Genomic DNA, 27,928 nt, shown 5'->3' on the forward strand with positions numbered 1-27,928 from the left:
TTCTCTTTGCGGTCAACCACTGAACTAGGCAACTGCTCAAAGGTCTGATTCTCCTTCAACTGAACTGAGTCCTGCTCCACCATATGACTCGGGTTATGCACATACTTTCGCATAAAAGTGAAAACTAGATATGTTAATTCTCAAGAATAAATAACTTGTAATAACACATATAAAGTATGTAATCTCTATAATTCTCTCCTCTCCGCTCTAACCTATTAAGTTGAGCAATAGAATCTATGTATGTCACTTTACCATTAGCTACATCATGGGACTCTCATTGGAGGACCACCGCATAACAAGACTACGAGACACACCATCCCTATCTTTGAGCTAGTCTAAAACACTATTAATGATAATAGCGAGAAAAAAATTATATACATAATTATTAATTATAATCCAAGAATATAATAAGAAAAATACAACAAAGATAAGCTGGACTTCATAGTTAACAATTACAGAGTTGAATAAAAAATATATATTATTTAAGTGGCATTTGTTTTTAAATTCTAAACAAAGTTGCTTCGTCATAAATTTATTGCACGGGCTGACCATGGATAATTTGAAAGATAAAACGAAAATTGCTTGACCACTACAGTCACACGTTCAATAACTCGTCTCACTCTCGCATTCGTTAATTATTGCTCTCAAGATTCGTTTCACATCATTTCCTTATCCTCCAACAATTTTATATTTCCCTTTCTAATAATAATTGTTAAGCGAGATACATCATCTCAGTGGATCCATAATTAAATATTATTGTTCTTATGCATGAAATTTGGGATTTAAAATATATAATAACAGTTTTCGATGTATGGAAACTAAAACCCAAAGTCAAATTGTTAGTCCAGAATTCGAATTTAATCATCGATAAAAATAATTTTTAATCAAATTTTATTTTTCATTCGATTAAATTATACTGGTTTAAGACGAAGTCTTATAACATTAATACAAAAACAAAAAATTATATAAAAACTAAACTTACTAATATTTTAATTATATTCTTATTCTTGTGATCAGCTAAAAATAGAAATACATGGATAACACTATAATTGTTTATAAAATAGGTTATGAGTCATAACTTATATGTATCAATTTTATTTTTGTGAATTTCAGAAGGAGGCAGAGGAAAATTTAAAAGTTGTCTGAAGAAACTACATGTAGATCTGAAAGAGTAAACTGATTAATTCTAAACTACGCTTGATGATCATCAATTTATGTTGGCTTAATTTTTCTAGTGATTTAATATTTCATGAAGGAATTTTGTTCCAAGAAGTAGCCGGTACTATTATATTAACTCTACTCTCCTTGCGTTGTACGTCACGCATAAATAAAGCACCAATAACAATGCAAAATGACTTCAATTTGCACTGTGTTGAAAGCGATGCGTCCAAAATGGACATTCTCATACCACACTCCACTGCTAGCACTCGTTGTCGAGTTGTGAGCATTAATTATTTAGCATCCAAGTTCCCTGTTTGGCCCAAAGTGTACTTTAAGATCAGCTTCAGTTAGTTGCCTTTTAACATCACTGAACTTTACTCTTGAGGTGCATGCTTTGCTTTCTGTAAGAAGGGGATGGCAAAAGGGGTCTTCTGCTTCAGGGATTTGCTTCCTTTTGGGGCCATGGTCCTCATGGAGTGCCTCAACGTTGCCTTGAACACTCTCTTCAAAGCAGCCACCTTGAGAGGGATGAGTTACCATGTCTTTGTTGTTTATGCCTATGCTGTTGCTGCTATTGTTCTCCTTCCTGCACCCTTTATCTCCAAAAGGTTCAGTTCACATATAACAATTACCTTAACTATGACAAAAAAAAAAAAAAAAATCATTTGGGCTGCTACAATTGATGCATGTTTTTCTTTTCTGTGTCCTTGTGCAGATCAAGAGTGCTTCCTCCACTCAGTTTTCCCATACTACGCAAAATTGGTCTTCTTGGGCTAATAGGGTACATGATTTGACTGCCAGAGCCTGATTAATTTAACCCGAAATTCCCACATATTTTGATCCAATCGATATGGGTCTTGCAATTTGCAGGTGTGCATCTCAGATCATGGGATACACAGGAATCAGTTTCAGTTCCCCCACTCTCTCCTCGGCGATTAGCAACTTGGTGCCCGCTTTTACTTTTTTGCTTGCCATCATTTTCAGGTTCTTCCCCTTTCATATAGAATACATCCCCATTTTTTTATCAGTCGAAAATATAATGATACTATTCTAACCCTCCATCATTGGACCAATCCCATGGATTCAGATTATACACATCAGCATATGTTTGGTGTTACTATGTTGGAGAAAATATACCACATTAATTTTCACCCTTTTGAACAGAACCAAATAATAGTGGAAGTGTTTTGTATATGACTAGTTATATTTTATAGCGCGACTCAAATTAATTTATTTTACTCCGCTTAGAATTTAAAGTGGACAATTGCGTTTTCTTTGTCCTTTTATAAGTTTTTTTCTGTTTTTTTTTTTTTTTTTTGCATATAACAATAGCCAATTCAATTAACCAGGTATAGATTATTGTTATCTTAAGAACCAATGTCATGATAGTGTTTTTCTATTTTATCCACTGGTATTTTTCATATTTTTCCCAAAAACACGACCCTTTTATGTATTTTACTTACTTTTCTTGTTTTCCACTTTGCACTGGGCTACAATTTTACTCTAAGAGAACTAAGAAGCGCTACAGAATTTTGACATTGATCGTTGTGGATAATTTTACATATACAAATGCATTGTTTTAACTATTAATTTCTATATATTTTACCTGATTTTAAAACTTTTTGAATTAATATCGTTCAGTCTTTAATTACCAATTGAATAAACAATGATTAAACTAATTACTGCAAGCAGTTTTTGTTTTGGTTCCAAAAGGTTTCAGCTACGACTATGCCTGCATGGAGGTTGTAATAATTGCACTCAAATCAATCAAATTGACAAATCGATGGCCTAGTCACCCCACCCTTCTATTTCTAGATTATAACTTAAATGATGAAGGATATAACACAATCTTGGTTCCATTTATGACCTTAAAGTGGAAGTGGGATTAAACTACTCACAAGTTGTGTTATTTTATCATGCAGTCTTATTTTCTCTTGTTCTATTTTAGGATGGAAAAGGTGGTTGTAAGAAATGCAAGTAGTCAAGCCAAGGTGTTGGGTACCATAGTATCAATAACAGGAGCATTTGTAGTGACTCTCTACAAAGGACCTCCAATCAACATTGTTCATAAACATTCCTTGTCACTTCATCAACTAATCAACAGTATCAATTCGGTTGATCGAAGTTGGATAATTGGTGGTCTTCTTCTGACAGCAGAATATATACTGGTTCCATTATGGTACATTGTACAGGTATAAATTGTTTTTGATAAAGAAAGTTTCGACAAGCGAATTGTTAAAACGTTTTTTAATTCCGAAGTTGTTGACTCTACAGGTGCAAATCATGAAGGTGTACCCAAATGAACTAACTGTGATCTTCTTTTACAATTTAAGTGTAAGCATCATGGCTGCAATCGTAGGTATATTTACAGAGACAAATGCAAGCGCTTGGAAAATAGGACTAGACACAGCATTGGCTTCTATAGTTTGCTCTGTAAGATGCACGCAAAAATTGCCACAGATCTTTATTCTATACTATCTCTATAGTATATGATAATTATTCTAAAGTAACCTGCATTTGATATTATTAGGGAATTTTTGGATCATTTGTGAACAATGCAGTTCACACGTGGGTACTACGTATAAAGGGGCCTGTCTATGTGGCAATGTTCAAGCCACTCTCAATTGCCATAGCTGTTGCCTTGGGAGTCATGTTCCTGGGCGATACCCTCCACCTTGGAAGGTATTTTTATGAATTGAATTATGATTATTCAATTTTCAACTTGCCTTTTCCTTTATTGTGAAAATCTCTCTGCTTCAAACATTTTTTATCACTGCTACCCTCCATACTCTCTCTGCCAAAGCAGCTAAGCTAAGTCTATCCACATGTCTGCAACATTAATTTGAAAACCATCCGAAACATCATTTTAATTTAAGCCATGTACCATGTTGAATTTTTTTATACCATATTTGATACCTAGAGTCTGTTCAAATATAAATTCAGAAGAGCTTTTGAGAGTTTTCCTACAAAAAATAAAGATCGTTTTTTGATAGAGGAACTCTCGAAAATTTTTCTAAACTTGTATACAAACATGTTCCTAATCTGTTGTACCCAATTCCTTTATCATCTGTCATTTTCTATTGATCCTTTCTATTTAAATATCGATAATCATAATAGTTTTGATGATTTAACACCCTTTGCACTTTAAACAGCTACGATCTTTACTCTTATCTTTATCACTATTTCCCGTGGATCGAGAAATGATTGAGTGTGTTGCATTGATCATTTTGCAGTCTAGTGGGAGCCACGATTATATCGATTGGATTTTATACTGTAATGTGGGGCAAAGCGACAGAAGAGGGGGACAAAGATGTCTCCGACCAGCAATCACCAACCACGGAGAACGTTCCTCTCTTGCAAAGCTACAAAACTGATTCAACTGAAAACAAAATGCACGCAAGTGTATAAAAGACAAATAAAACTGTTCATAAAACTTAAGATCATAGAAAATCACACAAAGCAAAGCAAATACAACTTTGTGGATCAAAAGGATGGTTTTGTTGTCCCCCAAGTCCACTCCTAGAGGACAGCATATGTAAGAAACAGTTCAACTAAATAAGAAGTCTTCTTTAACCAAGACAAGTAATTAAGAAACATAAACGAAACTTTCTAGATTAAGGAGCAACCAATCTGCAAGTTGGTGTCAAACATTCACAAAGGCGACTATATTATGACAAGAGAGCAACTTCCCTGTCTCTTGTAACCAGCCACATGAAGATTCTGTAACATCCCTATTTTTTTTTTTTTGTTCTCCTGCTAATTAGGAGCTTTTACTTTTCTACAAACTTTAGTCTGTTGAGTTGACTATGAAACTAATTCTGGGTGTAAATCATAAAGCAATGTTGCAAATCATAAGTTGATAATTTATCAAGAATCATTATACGTGATCTCTTCGTTATCTTTCACTTTGTAGCTCTGCAACAAAGGATTCGTACTACTCGATGGAGGACGTATGTCTAAGTCCTCACTCAATTCTTCTTCTTTTGCTTTCCCCCATACAACAGCATAAAACCCAAATGAGAGTATCACTGCTCCAACAACACTACAAATTTTGAACCAAGCAATGTAAATGTCAAAAAGTGCATTACAAAAATGAATCACATATTCATCTCATTAATCATGGTTTCATTAGATAAACTTTTTTAGACGTACTTAAATTTTTTTATAAGTTAAAACTAACTTATACATAAAGGTATTTTTGGATAAGTTTTTTCATAAACACTTTTAAGAGAAAAAAATATAATGAAAAATTTAAATCAATTTTTCCATAAATTAAAATTAGCTTATGCATGAAAAGTAATATTTAAGAGAAGCTAATTGGAGAAAGTTTCTATATATTAACTTATGCATAAACTAATTTTAGTTTGTGTGTAATTTTTTTTTTCTCTTTCCTATTTTTCTCTAAGTATTAAATTATGTACAAATTAATTTTAACTCATGCAATATATATATATATATATATATATATATATATATATATCCTTTTTTCTTCTTTTTTTTTTCTCCTTGAAATACTTCTAAGAAGTTTACCCAGACCAATCCTGAATACTTTCAATTGATTCCAATTTTTCAGAATTAAAATTCAACAACGAAAAAAGGGAATGAATTCCATACGTTCCAAAATACAGTGCATCACCGAGGAATATGACACTTAAAGCGGCAGCAATGGCTATGGACAAGGGCTTAAAGATTGATATATACATTGGGCCTTTAAGATGAAGGCCCCAAGTGTGAACCAAACTACTTAGGCCCGTGCAAAAGAACCCCTGCATGAAATAGTTGAAATTTTCAATTTGTATTTCATTTCCATGACTCGTTTATCTACTAAATTTAAATTTGTTAAGATTCTCACCGAATATATGATGGCGATTAATGTAATATCAGGATTTATCTTCCAAGCACTCAGATTCGCTTCTAATAGTAAGCATACTGGTGCAGATATGAGAGTCCCACTCAGGTTGTACAAGAAGACCACAATAAATTCTGCTGGGTATTGTTTCATTATCTTGGTCTGTTTTCAAGCAACAAAATTGTATTTAATTTAGTATCTTTAGCTATTATTTAATTTGAGAAATTCTTTTAGAATTTATTATTATAAATAATTACTAAAATATTACCTTATTTCTTATGTTTCAAATATTTATACATAAGTAGTGAAAATCAGATTTTACATTTTAGTTATTTTCTATATAAATCTTCAGAAACAAAAAGTACAGTGAAATGAAAAAAGTTTTGAAATGAGTTTAATACCTGAATAATATACCAGATTGGGACCAAAAGAAACTCAATGGCTAGTAGAGATCCACCAACAATCCAATTCATTTGTGATGTTGAGGCCATTGGAGAATCAACGGTAAGTGATGGTTGTGTAGATGAAGTTGATAAGACTATGGGACCCTTATAGAGGACAACTACGAGTGCACCTAATATGGATACCAATGAACCCATGATTTTGGCCCGAGTACCTGAGCTTCCCCAAACTACCTTCTCCATCCTTCATAGTTCATAGTTATAACATTTAGAAAATGAAGTGTAATCATAGCTATTAATTGAAAAGATAATTATTAAGATTTTAACGATTTCATTGTTTATTATATATGTGTGTAGTTCATGATGATTTCACGTGTTAATTTTTCAATCCGTAATTTTAACTATATATTTTATATTCAAAAATACATTTCTAATAAATCTAACCTCTCCATGAAAAGTACAAAAGGCAGGGAAAGAGGGGTTCCCGAACCTAAGTGATGTTCTCAGTTCTACTTCCATTCCGAAGAATAAAGATAGAAATGGACGATATATCATGCATAATAAGAACAATAATAACCTCTGAAAGCCAACCAAAGGCAGCATACTTTGATTTATGATTTCTTGTAGGAATGGTTCATGTGATTTATGCTTTCTTGCAGCAATATAAAAACTAAGTCAGTCGTCTTCTTCTTGGAGTGGTGCATGTGATTTATGATTTCTTGTAGCACATTAGCACTGACTCTAGTGCAAGAATGAAACTGATTTTTAAATGGGTAATAATTTCCTAAAAAAGGATCAAAATCCATTAACAATCATTTTTAAAATGATCTTGCATACCACCTTGCACAAATTAATTAACAGGCCTAAAATCATTGAAAGATGTAGGGTGATAACCTTCAAAATTGGAACTATAAAAGCTTTAGTAACCAAGGTATCAAAAGTTCTTGTTTCAAAGGCTTCTTTCACAAACTTTCATGTCTTCTCCCACATCTTCCAACTTTTTTAAAGTAAATACGTTGGAAACCATTGAGCCCAAACGCCTTAGAAGACTTTGTGATTGGCAAAATCAGAACTCCTTTAGGCTCTATTCATACATCACATTTTCACCATGGGATATAGGGCTTAATGATGGAAATCTAATCCCCAAGGATCCATTTGGAAGAGGTAAGACCAAGAAAGGTGAAGGTTGATCCAAGGAGGCTCACCCATGAAGACCATTGGGCCTTTAACTAGGTCCATGGTTAGGAAGCTAGAGAAGACTTCTAAAGAGGAGGTGCTTCAAAGACCTTTGCTCATCATGAGCATTGATTATAGTTCCTCTTATTAGTCTCTTAAGTTTCCATTGTACATACTTGTATAGTTGTTTTCTTGTACCTTGTATATAGTAGATACTTGTATAGGTGTATTTTTGCCTTTGTATTTCTGAGGCACTTTATTTCCTTTCTAGTAGCTATTGTATATTGTTTCTAGGGTAGGTTACTTGGGCACTTTGACTCCATTTAACCTAACCTAGAAATACACTCTTTCTTAGTTTTCTAGAAGTAGGCATAGGAGTGGCATTAGTAGACTAAAGTGTGCTCCTAGCATTTTAGCCAAATGTGGTCTTAGGATAAAAGTTTTACATATTGGACTCATTTAACTCCTAATTTTTCATAGATTTGATTTAGCTAGGTTCCATTCACATTGAATGAACCTAACTAAACCAAATGAACCATTTTCAAACCGAGTGGAGTTAAATGAAACCAATCAAAACCGTCCACACCTTTGTGTTCACACCTTGTGTTCACATTGGTGCACACTTGGCCAAATGCTTGGACCTCTTTTCTCTCCTACACAAGGGCGGTTTAGGAAGGCTCAACCATGGTTCTTAGTGAACCATGGTCTAGCCTTTTCTTGCTCCCTAAGTTGGACGGACCCAACCATGGTTCCTAGTGAACCATGGTCTAGTCTAGCTTAACCCCTAGGTGGCCACGCCTATATAGCCTCAAATTTTCACTTGTATAACACTTTTGGCATTAATGAGAATTGAGTGTTCAGATTAGAGATCAGAATTCTCTCCTCCCAAAGGTCCTAAATCTCTTTGTGCAAAACCAATCTCTTATCACTTCTCCAAAGACAAGTGTGGCGGATTGAAGAGTGCTTATCCCTTCACCAAGAGTGGCGCATTCTTGAGAGGTTTCCCCCACCATCTTAAGGTGGCCGTGAGGTTCCTCCCTCCATTGGAGCCTTACACAAGCATTGGAAGGATTCTAGGAGTACAAAGATCTAGGGAAAGACTTGAAGGAAGCTACATCAATCCGGCCTCCTCCAAAGTTCTTCCATCACTTAAACTCTCCTTCATACAAAAGAGCCCTAAACACCTCCGAATTTACAATATCAGTGTTTGTATGCCATACTCAAAGAGTGAGGCCATGAATTTTATTATGTTTCTTTTTAATAACTATTTAGTGTGGAAGAATAACATATTTTGACTCCTATACCAAATAGGTCATTCGCTTACTGACAAGAGTCCTAGTAGTAGTTCTCACGAAGGTAGTTTTCATCATAGTCAACCTTTACCTCATCTTGAAGAAGATAGCCTTCACATGAGTGATTACTTCCAACCTGATATTAATAATCCCAAACTTTCGAGAAAGCATAAGGTTAGGGAACCCAAGGTGGATCTCCCTCACTTCCATGAGAAGGATGATGTGGAAGCATTACCTAGATTGGGAGATGAAATTAGAACAACTATTTTCTTGCCACAATGTAAGATAATAGAGAAAAGTTCCTTTGAAAACCCTTAGCTTCCAAGAATATGTCATGTATTGGTGGACTGCCTTAGAAAGAGAAAGAAGGCTTCGTAATGAGACAGAGATCAAATATTGGAATGAACATAGGATTTCCATGAGAAAAAGACACATACCTTCCTATTATGTATGGATAAGCTCCAAAGACTTCATCAAAATAACATGTGTAGAGGAGTATAGACAGAAGATGGAGTTGTGTGTGCAAGTATAAGGGAGGACGAAAGAACCATCATTGCTAGGTTTCTTAGTGGCTTGAGCATTAAAATCAAAGACAAAGTTGAGCTTTTTCCACATAGAAACCTTAATGACTTAGTCCAATTATGCATCAAGGTAGAAAAAAAATTATTAAGGAAAATTTCTCACAAGAAGAATTCCTCATCATCATCTTCATATCATAGAAAAGACCATGGAGAAAAGGAATACTCATATAAAAGTCACTCCAAGAGTGAGCTACCTAAGGAAAAAGAGGACAAAGGAAAATTTTCTTTAAAGGAAGAAACCCCTAACACTAGTTCTATGAATAGTAGCATTAAATGTTTTATGTGTCTTGGGAAAAGTCATATTGCCTCTAAATGTCCCATCAAAAAGCCTATGATCTTAAGGGACAAGGACCACTATAGTAGTCAAGAGAAGGCTACATCTTCTTCCTCCACCTCTAGTGGTAGTGAAGAAGAAGGGTAAGTTCTAGTGGAGAGGAAAAAAATCCTTGTGATGGTGAGCTCTTATTGATTAGAAGGCTTCTTGGAAGCCAATCTAGTGAAATTAGTACTTAACAAAAAGAGAACATATTTCATACAAGATGGAAAATTTTAGATAAACTTGATCTCTCATTGTTGATAGTGACTCAAGTTCAAATTGTTGTAGTACAAGGTTTGTTAGGAAGAACATGACAATTTGATAGAAAAAAAAATTATTAATAATAGTCTTACTAATGAAATATTCCTTACTAACAATGATAAGAAATTTATATTACAACCTCTTACACCTATCCAAGTGGAAGTGGTTGAAATACAAATGAAAATTATGAGAGAGAAAAAAATGATGAAAGGAGTAAAAAGGTGGAAAATATTTTTTCACAAGTGATAGCTAAGAAAGAGAGTCATTCTTCTATAAGAAGACAAATCAAAATAACTCTCTATCTTAAGCAATTCATTACTACACCACGAAATGAATTGTTGAAAAACATCATTCCTTCCTTTTTGGATGGAAAGCTAGAGCAAGCTTTTCAATCCACTCAACATGAGCTCACCCATGCAAATGTTTTAGTTCTTCCAAATATTTATAAAACTTTTGATCTAAAACTTTTTTGCATGTGAATTAGGTGTAGGAGTTGTTTTTGTTGAAGGGTGGGCACCCTATTACTTTTTTAAAGATACCTTCTTTTGGTATCCCTCTCAACTACTCGATCTATAAACAAGTGTTCAATACTCTTTTCCAAGCCTTCCAATCATGGGAACAACACTTTGTTCCAAAGAAATTATTTAGTCATGGTGGCCCTAGATCACCTCTATCTTTAGGAAGGCAAGGAACTTCTATTGTAAATATTTTAGATTCTTGGAGTCTAAGTGACCATATAGGACATCCAAGGCAAATCTTTTTAAACTTTAGTATAAGTACACCTATTTAGGAAAATATAATTGTAGTATAGATATTATAAATAAAACAAAAGGAGTTCAAGAAGACCCTAAGAAAAGATAAATCCTTAAAGATAGGTCCATTCCACATTTAGAGAGGAACAATAGGCTAAGTTTCTTTGAACATCAAGTAAATAACGTTTCTAATGCTTGCAATTTATTTTCTCTTGCAAGTATAACAAAAGAAGAAAAAAAAAACTTGTGATTTGAGAACAAATCCTCTTGAAAAGGGAGGGGATGATGACATCATGCCTAAGGCCTAAATCCAAAAGGAACTAAGAATAGTGGGTTAGGCTTAAATGAAAAAGGTCCAAGCTCTTATTAAGCTTTAGGTAATTTTAGTAGCTTACTTTCTCTTCTATGTGTCTATTTTCCTAGTAAATATTTCTTTTATCTTGACCTTGTATTTTGGTCAAGTAGTATAGGAAACTTTGTACATGTATTGTTTTCTTTGAAGGTGTAATTCGTAGTTTAGGAGAGATGTAACTAGCTAAAGTCGTGATAGGCTTATTGGGCTTGGATGAACCAAATTTTTTCTTGGCCCATTGGGTTGGACGTCCACTTGCAAATGCAAGTGGTTTGAAAGTCCACACCAAGCTTACTTAGCCAAGTTGCAAATTAAGTCACTTGACTTTTGATATTGACATCTCAACAACTTGTTTAAGTAATCATTAGTGTGGTAATTGTAATGATAGGTTAGGTAGTTGGAGTTAACACAAGCTAACTTAGGTTATTCTTAAACTAAGATTAGCTTAAGTTTATCCATAAGCTTCTAGACATTTAACTAGAGTTGGTTAGCTTAAGTACTAGATAGCTAACCTTGGTTACATTTAACCATGGTTAGTCTAAATTGTAATATAATCCAACCAAATTTTATATATAGCTTTTCTTTGTACATGATCACTTTTGAATGTAAATGAGAATAAACCTTTGAGTTTCTCCTGTAAAAGTCTTAATTCTCTTCCTTGGAGAAATCTCTCGTTAAGATCTTTTATCAAAGAATTCTTCCTTGTGGCAAGATCAACACTTTTTTCTTATCTTTCTCCATGGAAAGTTGCATATCATATTCTCTCCTTTACCGCCATTTTTGGTTTGTTCTAAAGTCTATTCATCCATGGAATAAAGTTAGGCACAACATGGAGACTAGTGAAGGGACTCACCAACCATCTCTCCAATGGTTTTCATCACAGATGGCTTGTATCATCGAACAAGGTCTCAACCATCTTTCAAGGAGTACTAGTTCAAAACCCTATGCCCCATTCAGTGGAAGCCATTTGGCACCCTTAACTATCTATCGTGTGGGTTGTTGAATGGGTTAGGTGATTTTCAATCTTGCATTAATTGAGGTGGTTCGAGTCTAATCATTATACGGAGCAGGTGACTATTGTATTACCTAAATGGTAATCTTAGGTTTATGCCCATGGGAATCTGGGCCCTTTACGATTTGTTAAATAATATTGTATATTGAGATAAAGTTGTTCTCAATATATTCACAATTATTACATCAAGTGAGTTTCTTACTTAAGCATCAAAGTGCATTTTGCAGGTACATCCCCCCCGGCTTAGTAAGGCAACCTACTCAGAGAATGAAAGGAAGAAAAACATCGGAGAAAGAGAAGACAAGGTATCTTGATATTGGTACACTATGGCGTCCAGTATGGTGTTGAATAATTTGAAGCCTTGTATTAATACTATATGTTACAAGCTACAGGATGATTATCGTGCTAACTAGGAAAAACCTCAAATCAACTCAGCCTACTATGGATGAAAATCAGGTTGAGGTAGAAGACCAAACTAATCTCTCAAAAGTTGTTCGACTACGAGAAGAGATGATAACCATGCAACAGATGCGTGAGTGGGTGTCGGGGAACTATCGACTCTCAGGCAGGAGACCGTAGAACTCAAAATTCAAAATTGAACGTGGTACCTATTCAGACAGACTAACTAAAAGGCATCCTCCCATCATGTTCCCACACACATCAGTGTGGACTACTTCAATTCCATGGTCTTGAACCTTAGATATGTCAATAAGGCCTCACCAGCATCCATTTACACAGAGAATCATGGAACATCCATTATTAGATAATTGGAAAAGTCTCCCTCTTGAGAAGTACAATGGGACATCCGATCCAAATGAGTAATTAGATGTATACCTCACCTAGGTAACATTGTCTACGCAAGAAGATGCAACCTTATGTCGCATTTTCAAACATCTCTGAAAGGTGGAGCCTTGAGTTGGTTCACTAGGCTTTTGATCGATTCGATAAATTCCTTCAATGACTTAGCCACCATGTTCTCTATAACAATTTGCCACAAGAAAACCTTATCAAGTAACTTCGCTTGCACTTTCCAATCTACAACAAGAGAAAAAAGAATCTCTTCGATCTTTCATAAACTGATTTGAAGACATCTCTGATTTGGTCCATTAGTCAAGCCACTCATTGTTGGCTTCTCTTGTATAGCATTCCCCTACTTAGACGAATCACCACGTCATCTTCGATGATAACCATCTTCAACTCATTTTTTGACTTCATGGTTGTCATGAGCAGCATAACTACTTGAAAATGATGATAATGCCATTGAATCGCTAGAAAGGCTCCCTAATATCGACGACCCTACCAAGGACTCTTCAACTGAAGATCGATCAAGCATTTTGATCATCCTTAAAGGAAATGAAATACTCACCAGTTGATGGCAGAAGCAATGCACTTGGCTTAACAAATCCCCACGCATATTGACCCACTTGCACTCAAAAGAAGCAAATGAAACAAAAAAGTGGACTCCACGACTCCCTCTTAGTTATAGTGTTTCACAGGCAGAAGACGATTCATTGCACATGACTCTTAAGTACAACTTCCCCAAGAAGTGTAATTGACGCAATGATTACAAAATAATATTCCCATTATGCATTGCATCTCGCAACCTTACCCTTGTTTCAAGTGAAATTCTCCAAGGCTAGGGTGCATGTATATTGAATTAGGCCATTTGGCTACCCGCAACCGTCTTTAAGGAGCACTTGTTTGACACCCTATGCTTCGTTCGATAGAACCCATTCGACAACCACAGTTGTTGATTGTCTGGGTTGTCGAACGAGTTAGGTGATTTCCCATTTTACATTAATTACGGTGATTAAAGCCTAATTACTGTATAAAGCAAGTGACTATCATATTACGTAATTGGTAATCTTAAGGTAAGGCCCATGAGAATTTAGGCTCATCACGGTTAGTATAAATAGTATTGTATATCGAAATAAAGTTACTGTTCACAATATATTTGCGTTTATTACACCAAGTGAATTATTTACTTGAGCATCAAAGTGCCTTTTGTACATCCCTCTCAGCTTAGCAAGACAATCGACTTAGAGAGTGTAGAAAATAGAAGGCATCGAAGAAAGTGAAGACAAGATATCTTGATATTGGTACAACTCCCTAACCTAATTCACTTCTTTTTAGACTTTTGAAACTAAAAAGTTTCTTCCCAAAAATAATATCCTTAATTCTTTTAGAAGATCATTTTATAAGTGAAATAAAAGCGGCATAATCCACATTCTCTAGGGTTCTATGAATATTGCAAATATTGGCTTCAATGTTCTTAGAATTTGAGTTAAAAGCATAATTCAACCCTATAAAACCAATATTGTAATGTGAGGATTGTTTCCCACTTATGTACATTTAGCCTTATCACTAAACATTGTGGGATCTCCAACACACCCCTCATACCGAGGACTAGACATCTCGAGCGTGAAGTTTGTAAGAATGGACATTTGTGGGTGATCTGATTATAGCTTGATAGCAGGTGGCCTGATAAGCTCACTAACAATAATTTATCACTGGGATATAAGCTTTGATATGCTATGATACCATCTTAGAATGAAAGTTAAAAGCCTAACTCAACCCTACAAAATCGACTTTATAAGATGAGGATTATTTCTCATTTATATACACTATTATGGCATTATTCCTAAATAATATAGGATCTCCAACAAATATTCTTCATTTACAAAAGATATTGACAAAACCTCTTCATTAAAAGCAAGCAATTTTTGGGAAACATTCTAGAGAGCTAATGTTAAATTGTTATTACCTTGCCTCCAAGATCTTTTCACCAAACTGGGGTACTCCACATTCATACACCACGTTGCCTATTATCTAAAGGGACAAGATTTTCTTATTATCGTAGAATTGATACAATGCAAGAGAATAAGAGTATGGTTAGAATGTTGTTGTACCAAATGTTCCATTGTGGCTTTTTGAAATTTCAACCATCATTGAAGGTCACCCATTCCAATATCTAAGCATCATGAGATCAAGGGACCTCTTATACAAGTCCTTTGCCAAGAAAATTTGTTGACAAAATAAAATCACTAAGGTCACATTTATGGAGACCCACTGCAAATTTATATGCTCTACATCTTGAAAAAATTCCACCTTGTTACTTTGACAAGGGAATATCATTAAAACCCCATACAAATGTCTAATGGATAGAGATGTTACTATTGAGAAGGCTTAAGTGATCCCACATCATGCAGCGAGCAGTATGCATAATGATATCAGCCACTCCAAAACAAACTTATAACTATGTTCCTAAAGATATTTGTAGCATAACATTATGCAATTTGACATAAAAAATAAAAAAAATAAAAAAAAAATAAAAAACAAGATATTGAACTTATATTGGCCTTCTTGCCTATAAAGAATCCAAATGTCCCCAAAGTGACTATTATCCTTTTTGATAGCAACAACCAAATACACCACCATATTGTTGAACCAAAGATGATTGAGAACATTTAACACTCCAATTTTGATGATAACAAAATCATTATCTTGATAAAAGAAACGAAGACAAAAATGTTTTATTAAATAACATATCATCTATCAAAGATGTAAATTTAACAAGTGTAATGCTAAGTTTTATTGTTTAGGTGTATGTCATTCACGTCCCACATTTAATGATTTAGGCCATCTTTTGCATTTGATAGTGTATTGATTATAAACATCCAAAAATAATTGTTGATAAAAGTTATGATTATTTGTATTAATTAAAATGTATATATATTTTATTTTCTCTTTTGTGTATCCACACAAAATGGTATAGTAGTCCCAACACAACATCCAAAAATGAAAGTCAACTACAAAGAGAATGTTTCAATCCCAACAATAAAGCGTTCAACAAAGTCTGTTTTGCTTCATGCCTTATTTCAACTGAAGACTTTAATGTTCTAAACCTTCTAGTTCATGGACCAAATGACTATATTCAAGATGCATTTATCCCAAAGTCAAAACAATCTTGAACAAAGGCTCTCTTCCTTTCTTACACTTATTTTAGACGAAAGTTTGTTTATGAACTTATAATTACTTGTTTGCAAAACAGGTTTTAAAATTTATGCACACATATTCAATCCCTTTTGTGTGTTTCTTATTTCTTCACACTATCGTGCTACTAATATGAGAAAAGACAAAATATAACACCAAAAGTTACACTTTCAAATAATGACCAAATATCATGAAAGGTTTTCCACTAATGAACTTAACTCTATCCTCAAATAGATTAAACTTTATCATGTAAAAATCATGTTAAATATCTATAATACGTACCCATAACACTTAATTGTTTCAAACTCGAGTCTATTCTACATCCCGTAAAACCTTAGACTTTTCCCATGCAATTTCACGATCATGGCATCTCTCTGAGGCACCCTATAATTCTTGAAGAATAGTTTCATCAATGTAGCACTTTGGCCTCAACCGATCACCCTCTTCAAACTGAATTTTAAACTTGTTTCTTGCTAGTGGATTCACCCTAAAAGCATAACAAAAGGGAATCTCTTGAACATTCCCATCATCCTAACCCAATCAAGGCTCAGCGGACGGAGATGAATTTTGTGTCACTTTTTCTCTCAAATGTTCGCTCATGTTCCACTCACTAATTTTGTTCAATCTTCATTATATGTAAATTATATTGCTTTATTTATTAAAAAAAAAGTATATTAATTTAAATAATATCAACTTATTAAATATTATTATGAATAAAATCTCGAGGATTAACATCATAAAAATAAAATTGAACATATCTAAAAATTTCATATGTACAAAAAATGATCTGACAAATTTATGTATCACATGGGTATGAAAACTAGTGGACAAGAATTCATTATTATTTATTTAAAGCAAAAATAGATGGACATGAATAAAGAATCCACAAGACAGTGTGCGAAGTGGTGTGTTCATGATGCACTAGTATTGTTGTGTCTTGTCTCATGGGTAATGATGTAGTTGTTGGCTGATAACGACATTTAAAAGTAAATTATCAAATTAATAAAAAAAACAAAAAACAAAAAGTAAATTATCAAAACTTTTCACTATAATGGATTGGTAATGTAGTTCCCCTGATATATATTTTTTAATCCTCAATATTCTATTAAACTATTTACTACTTTTTCTATGCTCTTTTTTATTTTCCTTTTATGTTCATATCAGAATAAATATTATATATTTCATTGAAAATGTAAAATAAATATTAAACTTTAAAAATAATTCATTTTTATGAGTTTATAATTTTTCATATTTCATGATTTTTACTACACGTTCGTTGATTTTTATTACATAATATGTAATTATGTATATAAATGTAAAATGATTTAATAAATAATATAGTACACTCAATGGAGTATGAAGTCGACCCTTCTTTCTCGGTAATGGTGAATTGTCTTTCCAGTATAATCAATTTAATAGAATGTGTGCAATAAGAAAAGAAAAAGTATTAACTCAAATAAGTGTTGTAATTAAAAAAATTGAGTATTTGAAAATTGTTATAAATTTTAAGATAATTTTTTTAAATTGTTATTAAATTTTAAGGCACTTTTTATTTAATTTTTAGGATAAACCATTTTTTTTAAATCAAATTGAATTTTAGTTTTAATTTTTGTCTTATTTTAATTTTTCCTAAATTAAAAAATACTATTTTTGTTATCAAAGTAATTTGTACGGAGCTTTTAAAGCTATTTTTAAGTGTTATTTAAATCATTCTGAAAATAAAATAGCATATTTTAATTAGAAAAGTTAAAATAATATGTTTGCTTTTTTGGTAAAAAAAATATTTTGTTTAAAATTTAAAAGTGAATTTTGAAATTTTAGTTGAACTGAAAAAAAATATTTTACTCTAAAATTTATTATAGAAATAATTTATCAAAAAAGTATCTTGTTGGTGGGGCCTAAACTGATGCAATCAATGATATGAGTCTTTTATTTTAGTTTGTCTTACCAAATCCGAATTTGAATATGCAATTATATGACGACTTGACAAAGACACAATCTGTATTATTCGTTCAAAATATTAGCGTTTAATGTATTAGTTGGGTCTAAGAGCATTTGATATGTTAAAGTTAACATTCAAACAATATAAAATAAAGAGAGAAAAGTTTTTCTGCTTACCGGAAATTATTAAAGATTATAAGTTTTACTTGTAAATAAAAGGTGAGATTCATTAAAAAAAAAAAAAAAAGTATGACTAGAATTATTCAAATATATATATATACACACGTGTGTTTATGTATAATTCTCAATTATAGTTGCTTAATTATGTTCAATTCCCCCATATATAGATTAGAAAAATAACTCTAAAGTTAGATCAATAAATCTTATTAGACACAATTAATAAAACTGGAGAATAAGTTAAATATATTTCTTAAAAACATCATCATCTTTAATTATTTTTTTAACATATCTTAAAATTTCAGGTTAGTTGTCACACTTGATTGGTCTAAATCACTACTATCCAGTAAAGGTGCAAAACTTGAATATCCTCGAAACATGTGAATCTTGTATAATTCAAAATCTAGATAAACACAGAAGCCATGCAAATGAATGTAATGTTTGAAAACCCTAAACTCTATATAAAACAGCCTCTGAATCATCATATTTTATAACAAATTTATTATAAAATAATTATTTAATTTAATATGTTAAAATTTAAATTAATATTATATTTATTCGGAATTATTTTTGAAAGATCTATCATTTTTCTTGAAAAGCATATGGAACTTAAATTAACTTGTAAAAAGAATGGATATCTGTTAAAGCAAGATATTTTTGCATTTTGCAAGATGAAGAAAGGGGATCGTAGGCACCTGAAAATGATAGCTAATACGAAGGTGAAAGCCGGTATAAGGTTGCTGAGAGCAGAGGCGAGAGTGGGCGAAGTGTATTGAAGTCCTCGATATCCACAAAGCTGGGCCACAAGCCTGTGTCAACTCAAATCACCCAATGCAATCAATGATAAGGAAAATAAATTAACATCAATAGAAATGAATAGATTGCAATATTGGGTCTTACTTACCCAATTACTCCAAGGAGAAAAATTGCGAAGATGAGAGAGAGGTTGAGTGGAGGAAGCCCTCTTGACCTGAATAAATAAGAAAAATGAGATACATGATGGAAGAATTGATTTGAATGTTGTAAATGTGAAAGAGGAGAGAGCACCATCGGAAGACGAAGGGCAGAGGCAAAAGGAGAAAGAGAGTGGAGAAGGCAAATGAATAAGCGATGAAGGCATAATAACTCAACCCCTTCTCAGTTGCTGCTTTGAAGAGAACGTTGACACCAACGTTGGTGCACTCTACTGCGACCAACGCCGTGAATGGAAGCACATCCTTGTAACAATACCTCCCTCGCCCTGCCATCTCTCTCTCTCTCTCTCACACTCTGCTTCACTTCTCTATTTCTTCATTTCAACGTTTCTTCTTTTTCTATGCTTTTAATTCTCCTTTTGTCGTCTTCTTCAACATTCAATTTGGGGATCTTCTCGGTAAATATTCGTAGAGAAAACTTGGGTATAATATTTTAGGTTTAGTTAATGCGATCTTTCGATCCGAGTTAAAATTTTATTTTAATATATATATATATTAATAGATCTATATTAAATATGAAAAGAGATTAATTTTTTTTATGAATAAATTTATTAAAATTTATTTTGTTTAATAATTCATATTATATCACAAATTTTAATATTTAATCATTAAATTTAAAATTTTTAATTAATAAATTAAGTTTATATATTGATTTAAATTAATAAAATAAAATATTAAATAATTTTTAAATTTTTTAAAAATTTATAAATTTAATTTATAAATTAAAAATTTTAAATTTAATAATTAAATTATTAAAATTTGTTCTTACCGGAAATCTGCTGTAGAGCTGATCCGCCGGGTAAGATTGATGAGTCTCCTTCGCTGGGTGTATTGGTGCTCCGAGATGGGGGAGGTACCTGCAAAAGAGACTCCGATGCTAAAGTTAGGGTTTGTATGAGTATGAGTCTCGTATATATGTAATGCACATACCGTTGTGTCAGTTAGGGTTGTCTTGGGCCTTTGGGCTTGAGATAAGATATATCATGATATGATATAATTGAAGGGCGGATCTGGTCTGGGACGAGATCCTCTGAGTCAGGTATGATTCGCTCAAATGTCGGGCTGACGTCATGCACCGCGTGCCCGGGGTTACTTGTTTGCAACACTAATCCGGGTTAGGAGCCCGGGTGCGAAGTACGATTAGTACACTAGCCCCCGAGCTCCGAAAGCCGTAGGTTGAGGAGTTAAGACCGGGCTTGCTGGAGGGGGAGCGACTTGGTGCGTACGCTATCTGGAGCTTCGCCACGTGGCGCGGCTGTTCATTTCTGGAACGTGCGGTCGGCGCACTAAAGGAAATGACGGTTAAGCGATGATGGCTTGCATTTAATGTTTTGTCAGGCGTGCCCCTTGGTCGACACGTAGCCTGGTGGTTTTGAATTTCGGGGAGAGGCTTTTCCCTTTCTCGCGCCTTTGCCCTTTTCGCTTTACTCTTTCTCTGTCTATCGGTTTCTTGCGCACGTCTCGTCTTTGCGTTGCTCCTCGTTTCCGTTTTCTTTGTGTTTTCTTGATGGCTGGCGGTTATGGCGGCAAGTCCTCTGCCTCCACTAGGGGTAGGGTACGTGGCAAGGCGGTGGTCGCCGCCGAGGCAAAAGGGGTGCCTCCGCCCGGAGACTCAGAGCTGGGCATTCCTGGTTATGAGTGGGTCAAACACGAAATGACCAGGTTTGCGAGTGTCTTTGATTCGCAACCGGAGGTCGATGCGCTGTGGGAGACGCACAGGATTTGTGACCCCTCCGTCTCTCGGATGGTCCGACTGGAGCCTTGTTTGGCTGGCGAGGGTGTGTACATGAAAAGGTATGCTGATCCCCCCTCATTTTATGTATATGAGAGCTTTTTCAGAGATTTGGGTGTTTGCCTTCCCTTTACGCAGTTCGAAAGTGATTTTTTGAACTATATTAATGCGGCCCCCAGTCAGTTGCATCCCAACAGCTGGGGCTTTTTGAGGGCGTTCGAGATCTTGAGTAGAGTTCTAGGGATGGAGGTATCCCTGCCGGTCTTCCTTTCTTTTTACCAGTTGAAGGCGGGTGGTCCGACGTACGGGACCTTGTCGTTAAATGGAGGTAAGGAGGGGGGTCTGTTTACCCCCTATTCCCCTTCATAAAAAAATTACAGGCAGGAGTTTTTTCGGGTTACTCTTGCTGGTGTCAACCCTTTGGAGGACGGGGGATTCTACTTTGGCGGGCTGCCAAGGTTTCCTTTCTATTGGTGCCAAGACCCTGTTGGGTTTCATGGGGTGGAACCGTCGAAGTTAACGCTGTCGGAGACGGCTGCTGTTGAAGCTTTGAAGGCACTACCTCGTCCGCTGGACTGCAAGCTCATCCTGTCGCTCGAGCGTTCGGCGCACAGGGAGAGAGACTTGGAGGGTGGGTATCTTGTTGTTTTCGTTTAGCTGTTGGGGCTTAATGCCTGCTGATGTGCTCTGATTTCTGTACTTAGGTATTGTGGGAAGGGACCTGTTGTGTGGCTGGAAGCAGCACTATGGCTACAATGTGGCCGAGCTTGAGGGTCCTGAGGGCCAGGGGGAGGAGGAGGTCTCCCCCCTGAAGATAAACCGGAAGAGGAAGAGGGTCCCGGCGGAGACCGGGGGAGTCGCTGCCCTTCGCGAGGCGGAGGGGGTCGTTGCAGGGGCCTTCGTTGTCGAGGCGGTGGGCTCAACTGGGACCTCTCTATTGGAGGGGGGGCTCGGGTGGCGGAGCCGGATATCGAGCCCCTCTGCCCTTCTGCTGGAGTGCCCGTGCAGGCTGCTGGTCGAGGGGTAGGGACTATTTGTCACCTTGTTAGTTTTTCCTTTGCATGCTTTTGCCTAGTGTTTCTGAGTTGGGATCGTTCCTCGTAGGTGGAGGCTGTCGTTGGGTCGACTTCCCGGGTCGTTGGCCAGGCTGGTGTGCCTTCTGAAGCGAAGATTCCGACCGTTGGGCGGCTCGCTCCTATTGTTGAGGTGGGCAGCGTGTGGCTGTGATCTGCTACATTGTTGCGTCTCTTGTTCAGTTGGTGAAATTTTTATATATATATTTTTTCTATATTTTTTGTAGGCGGGGAGCACCGCAGGGGTTTCTGATGGTCAAAGGTCACCGGTGGTGGGGGGTAACGTCCCGGCGACTGGACCAGCGGTTGGGCCGGTGGCCTCCTCCTCCTCAACCGATCATCGTGGTGAGGGCTCTGGTTCTGGGGCTCCGGCTCCTACGCCTGCAACGAGGGGGCCGCCCAAGCGTCCCTACCTTGTGTATCGTTATGCGCAGGAGGGTGCGCCAACACGGTTGGAGCACCTGAGTGCGTCAGAGGGGATCGACTCTTGGTGGAGCGCCTCGCTGACGCCTGAGAAGTTTTTTCCGCAGGGCTCCTTGAGTGCGGCCGATCAGGCGATGTTTGAATCCGTCGGGCCCGTGGCAAGTTTTGACGCTGCCCAGATCTTTTTGCAAAGGGGCACGGCCATCGTGGATTATTGGAAGCGCAAATGGTCCCGGCAGCAGGAGGAGTTATCAAGGTTGAAGGGCCAGGTGCAGCCCTTGATGGAGGAGAATAAAGTTCTAGCCGCCACTCTGCTCGAGGCGAAGCTGCAGGGGGTCGAGCTTCAGGCGGCGCAGAGGGATCTTGCCGAGGCCCGGGGATCGTTAGAGGCGGCCCTCCGTTCTAACGAGGCTTATGCTAGCCAGGTTCGCTCTCTGGAGGAGGAGATATCCTTTTGGAAGGGTGAAATGGCGTCAGTATCTGAGGAACGTCTTTGCGACAAGGTGGTCCTCAGTACTAAGGAGGCGGAGGTGGTCCATCAGAGGGAGAGTCTTTCGGCTCTAGAGGCCGAGAATGCCGCTTTGAGGAAGAGACTCGAGGAAGCCGAGCACTCAATCGTGGTGGAACATAAGAGAGGCTTTCTTAAGGCGGCCCGGCAGGCTAGGCTCCTTGCGCCGGGGTTCGACCTTTCCGGGATGCACTTAGAGAAGGTTGTCCGCTTCGGGCGGTTGGTCCGAGAGGACGACGTCGAGGAGAGTTCTAGTGACAATGCTTCTGTATAGGATAATTTTTGTATTTCCTGTTTCTGACTGTCTTTATGGATTATGGATTATACTTCTCAGTTGTGCAAGTTTTGTTTAGGTGTTGCTATTTCCACCCTGATTTTTGTTATGACGAAGTTCAGACTGGCTTTTTGCCCTGTGTTTTTGGTGGTGAGGTTTATTTGCAACCGTTAGCAATGAGGTTTCTTTTGGTCTCGTGACGGGGTAAGATGGGGTTCGTTTGCGACCTCTATTTGAGTGAGGTGAGGTTCGTGTTCGACCTCCGTGAGGTTCGTTCTCGACCTCTATTTGAATGAAATGAGGTTTGTTCTCGACCTCTATTTGAATGAAATGAGGTTCGTTCTTGTAGACCCCTAAAATTGTCCGGGACGGAAATAAGACTCGAAGACTCTCAAAGATCAAAGGAAAGTCAGCCAGAAGGACTCCTAGAAGACCATAGGATGACTATTTGTAGGTTTAGAGGTCTTAGAGTAGCAAAAAATAAGAAAGTGGGAGGTTTAGAGCTCAATACGGCCTCCTTGGAGTTCAGTACGGCCGTACTGCACATTTTGTACTACAATACGGCCCGTACTGAACCAATACGGCCCGTACTGAACCAATACGGCCTGTACTGCAACCAATACGGCCCGTATTGCATTCAGTACGGCCGTATTGCATGTTTTGCACTACAATACGGGCCGTATTGAATCAATACGGCCGTATTGAAGTGTCGGCAAGTGTCGGCGCTTCAGTACGGCCGTACTGAATTCAATACGGGCCGTACTGAAGTGCAAAATTGCAATACGGACCGTATTGAACCCAGGGGGCCGTACTGAATTCCATTCCTATAAATATGGGGCCATTTGGACGTCCTAGGACACTTCTACACTCAGTTTTGACTCCCTCCTTGAGTATTCTGGGGTTTTTGAGCAGTGTTCTGCCCTAGAAATCTCTCTGGGAGTCGATCCGACGAAGTTCTGGAATTCCGAGCACTTAGCTTGGAGATTCGAACCTAGTCGAAGGGAAATCCTCCGGATTTCCAGAGTTAAAATTTTATAGGAGGGAGTGAGCAGGCTTGTAGAGCGAGGGAACGCCAAAAAGCTTCCCAGTTTTACTTGAATATAAAAGCACGCTTCAAAGGTTTCTTCTTAAGTCCTTCCTTTTACTGCTTTCTGTGTGTATATTAAACTGTCATCATGTAGATAGTTAATTTATAATCGCTTAGAATAAATAGGGGTAATTTAGTAATTTTACGCTATTATTTTAGAAATAATCTGTCATAGGGAACCCGAAAGGGGCGTTGTGGGGTGCTAACACCTTCCCCACACGTAACCGACTCCCTTACCCAACTCTGGTTGTAATGGCCAAAGTTGATTTATAAAATCAATTGCCTTATCCCTTTTTCCAATGTTTTGAGCAAAACATTGGTGGCGACTCCACGAACCCTCCTTTTGCGAAAACCACTAATCCATGGAGGGTCCCGCTTGGGATTAATATGGATTGGTGAATCATTTAATAAAATTGCTCGTTTGACGAGGTCTCAGTTTGAGAATAAGTCATTCTAGCAATCCATATTTTTAAACGAAAAAAAAAGAGAGTCCAACCATCCTTCGCGAATGCCGAAAGCCCGTTTCGGGCCGGTGGCGACAGATGGCGACTCCACTGGGGAAGCCTCGAGAGTCAGTCCCATTTAGTGACAGATTATTTTTAACAAATAATAGTTAAAATTACTTCATTACCCCTCGCTTGTATGATAATATGTTTTATCTATTTGGCTTTTAATAACTGTTGTATGTTTAAATTTTCGCAATTGTTTGAAATACAAACTGTACACAAACCTTTGCACACAACAGTTCCCTCCATACCCGGGGGCATGAGTGATTAACCATAGGGAGTGGATGTTAGTACGGCCGGTTGTCGAATGGGTCTATAGGTGCCCGCAGACCGTTGTCGGAAAACATCACTCAAGGTGATAACCATGAACTTAAGTCCGACAGTGCGTTGGAATTTTCCATCGACTTACGACAAGAGGAATTGGGTCCCTATAATGGGGGCACCTTGGGGGCCTTTGACCAAGTGAGAACAGTTAGATCCTCCTTGAATATGCACTTTTCTGCAGGAGACCCCTACCTCGTGATTCGCTCGTGACTGTTCGTGGATGAGTGAATTGTTTGTGTAAATGCTTATGTGCAATTGTTTGTGCATTAATAAATAACCTCGTGATAAGGTCTAAAAATAATCCCCATGCATGAAAATGTCATGACATGAGAGGAAAAACCAATGTGTGAAAATATAATAAAAGTGAGGAGCATAGGCATCATTATCAAAAATATCTCATGCATCCTCATCATCATTTATAGGTTCACTAATACTCTCTCGATGTGAGTGAAAGAGACCCGTCACTATTGGATTCTCCGTTGTGGAGAGATAATAGCCTAAGGAGGGTGATAAACTTTCATCTTAAAAAAGGCAGCGCCTCAAAGATGAAAGATTATCAAGCTCACATCAAGAGTGTATTCATATCATAAATAAGCTAATTAGAATAAACATTCATTTTAGAAAGTGGCTGGTCATCTCTCTGTCCTCACACGCGCAAAGAAAATCAAGAAAATGGAAGCGCTAGAGGAACAAAACAAGAAGCTCACGACCGAGCTCTCACAGCTCAAAGAACAAATGGCGCAAATGATGGAACTCATGCGTCATCATAATGTACATGGGTCTCACCACAATGACCATGAGTCCCATCATCATGAGGAGGAGGAACATGAAGAAGAACCTCCACGAACTGTACCCCTTGGGGCGGGGATCATGATTAAAGAGCCCGAGGTTTCAAAGGAACAATTCCATGCTCTTGAGGATCGGCTAAGGGCTATGGAGGGGCATGATTTTGACATCAAAGATGCCGCCGACATGTGCTTGGTGAGGGACATCCAATTCCCTCCCAAATTTAAAGTGCCAGATTTCCCAAAATACGTGGGATCGACTTGCCCTAAAAGTCATCTCACCATGTACTGTCGCAAGATGGCTGCATATGCCACAAATGAAAAGCTCTTGATCCACTGCTTCCAAGAGAGCTTAGCTGATACCGCGCTCAACTGGTATATGCAGCTAGATGGAAATCTGGTACACACATGGAGGCAGTTGGCCGACGCCTTTCTCAAGCGCTACAAATACAACATCGACCTAACACCTGATAGGTCAGATCTTCAAGCCTTGAGTAAAAAGAACGATGAATCCTTCAAGGCGTACGCCCAACGTTGGAGGGAGTTGGCGGCACAGATAGAGCCCCCGCTGTCGGATAAGGAGACGGTGTCCTTATTCATCAACTCGTTGACTGGTCCCTATTACGATAAAATGATAGGGAATACAACGACACTCTTCTCGGACATCATCACTATTGGGGAAAGAGTGGAACAAGGACTCAAAAGTGGGAAGCTGGCTCAGCCTTCCCAACCATATGAAGCTAAGAAGGCCTTCGGGAAGAAGAAAGAGGGAGGAGTCAACGCTGTAACCATTTCTCCATCTTCTTCCACTTCGAAGTTTGGCAAATCGCAATACAACTCTGTGAAGAAGTTTGACAAACTTCCGACCACTTATAGCGATCTCCTGCCGAAGCTAGTAGAAGCTAAACTTCTAGCTTATGTTCCACCGAGAAAGATCGACCCACCTTACCCCGATTGGTACAAACCACAAGACAAATGTCTATACCATTCGGGAGCACCAGGGCATTCAACAGAAAGGTGCCTAGCTCTCAAGCACAAGGTCCAAAGCCTTATTGACGCTGGTTGGGTCACTTTCGATTCGACAGCGCCCGATGTGAACAAGAACCCTATGCCAAAGCAGGAGTAGAGAGAAGGGCAAGCCACGATAGGACCCCTCCTTAATTTTCTTTCTCTTTTTGGGACTCATGATCAGTACCCGAGATCATGAGAACTTTTTCATGCAAATAAGGGTTTTACAGTTTTTTTTATATATCAATAAAGAGGCATTTTCACACATTATTCTCTCATTTTGTTCTATTCTCTCTCTCTCATTAATATTAATAAACTCTAAACCTAAACAGAACCAATAAATAATTATGTCTGTGATTGTTCGCTCCGATCGGGATCCGAAAGCCGAAGGTGAATGGGTTGAGTTGGACAGTGATGAGGAGACCATCTCTCCGGATCTGCAAAGACTGCTAGATCAAGAAGCTCGTCTACTCCAACCGTATCAAGAAGAATTGGAGACCGTGAATTTGGGGCAGGGTCAAGAATTGAAAGAGGTCAACATTGGGACCCATATCAGTGATGGAATAAGGACACAGTTGATCCAATTATTAAGGGAATACAAGGACGTATTTGCATGGTCGTACCGTGATATGCCCGGATTGGACTCTAACATCGTCGAGCATAAGTTGCCATTAAAAGAAGGGTTTCGACCCGTTAAGCAAAAGCTTCGACGAATCAAGCCCGAATGGTCCTTAAAGATTAAGGAGGAGGTAGAAAAACAATTAGACGCGGGATTCTTGGTTGTATCCCAGTATCCCGAATGGTTGGCTAACATCGTGCCAGTCATCAAAAAGAATGGGAAGGTTAGAGTTTGTGTTGACTATAGGGATTTAAATCGTGCCAGTCCAAAGGACGATTTTCCCTTGCCACACATCGATACGCTCGTGGACCATACAGCTACAAACACACTCTATTCCTTTATGGATGGATA

General features: G+C 37.3%; 2 protein-coding genes across 3 annotated transcripts; one reads left to right on the plus strand and one right to left on the minus strand.

Moving 5' to 3' along the window:
• The first annotated feature begins 1,166 nt into the window (after positions 1-1,166).
• On the plus strand, positions 1,167-5,870 carry LOC109818455 (WAT1-related protein At3g28050). Of its 2 annotated transcripts, none has more exons than XM_083072443.1 (7): positions 1,167-1,769; positions 1,877-1,942; positions 2,032-2,145; positions 3,110-3,353; positions 3,436-3,594; positions 3,692-3,843; positions 5,735-5,870. In XM_083072443.1, the coding sequence occupies exons 1-7, from the start codon at positions 1,576-1,578 to the stop codon at positions 5,814-5,816; spliced, it is 1,011 nt and encodes a 336-aa protein (XP_082928569.1). In that variant the 5' UTR covers positions 1,167-1,575; the 3' UTR covers positions 5,817-5,870. The 2 variants fall into 2 exon arrangements, with proteins under 2 accessions (XP_082928569.1, XP_020239521.1); XM_020383932.3 differs by lacking the exon at positions 5,735-5,870 and adding an exon at positions 4,395-5,035 and having other exon boundaries at positions 1,188-1,769.
• On the minus strand, positions 4,748-19,620 carry LOC109818454 (WAT1-related protein At4g15540). Its single transcript, XM_020383931.3, has 7 exons — positions 19,312-19,620; positions 19,169-19,234; positions 18,960-19,073; positions 6,412-6,655; positions 6,014-6,172; positions 5,776-5,927; positions 4,748-5,203 (listed from the first exon to the last, which is right to left on the minus strand). Exons 1-7 carry the CDS (start codon positions 19,509-19,511, stop codon positions 5,029-5,031), a joined length of 1,110 nt encoding a protein of 369 aa, XP_020239520.1. The 5' UTR covers positions 19,512-19,620; the 3' UTR covers positions 4,748-5,028.
• Between the last annotated feature and the right edge of the window lie 8,308 nt (positions 19,621-27,928).

The sequence above is a fragment of the Cajanus cajan genome, chromosome 4 (assembly GCF_000230855.2).
Source record: "Cajanus cajan strain Asha chromosome 4, NIPB_CcT2T_4, whole genome shotgun sequence".
Classification (NCBI taxonomy): domain Eukaryota; kingdom Viridiplantae; phylum Streptophyta; class Magnoliopsida; order Fabales; family Fabaceae; genus Cajanus; species Cajanus cajan.

Bases quoted from the DNA above. Each gene is read 5' to 3' on its own strand.
- LOC109818455 (XM_020383932.3), top strand. From the start codon at position 1,576: ATGGCAAAAGGGGTCTTCTGCTTCAGGGATTTGCTTCCTTTTGGGGCC. The intron at 3,595-3,691 runs GTAAGATGCACG...TGATATTATTAG, and splicing joins TGGCTTCTATAGTTTGCTCT to GGAATTTTTGGATCATTTGT. The intron at 3,844-4,394 runs GTATTTTTATGA...ATCATTTTGCAG, and splicing joins GATACCCTCCACCTTGGAAG to TCTAGTGGGAGCCACGATTA.
- LOC109818454 (XM_020383931.3), bottom strand. From the start codon at position 19,511: ATGGCAGGGCGAGGGAGGTATTGTTACAAGGATGTGCTTCCATTCACG. The intron at 19,235-19,311 runs GTGCTCTCTCCT...TTATTTATTCAG, and splicing joins CTGCCCTTCGTCTTCCGATG to GTCAAGAGGGCTTCCTCCAC. The intron at 5,204-5,775 runs GTATGGAATTCA...CAAAATTTGTAG, and splicing joins GATGCACTGTATTTTGGAAC to TGTTGTTGGAGCAGTGATAC.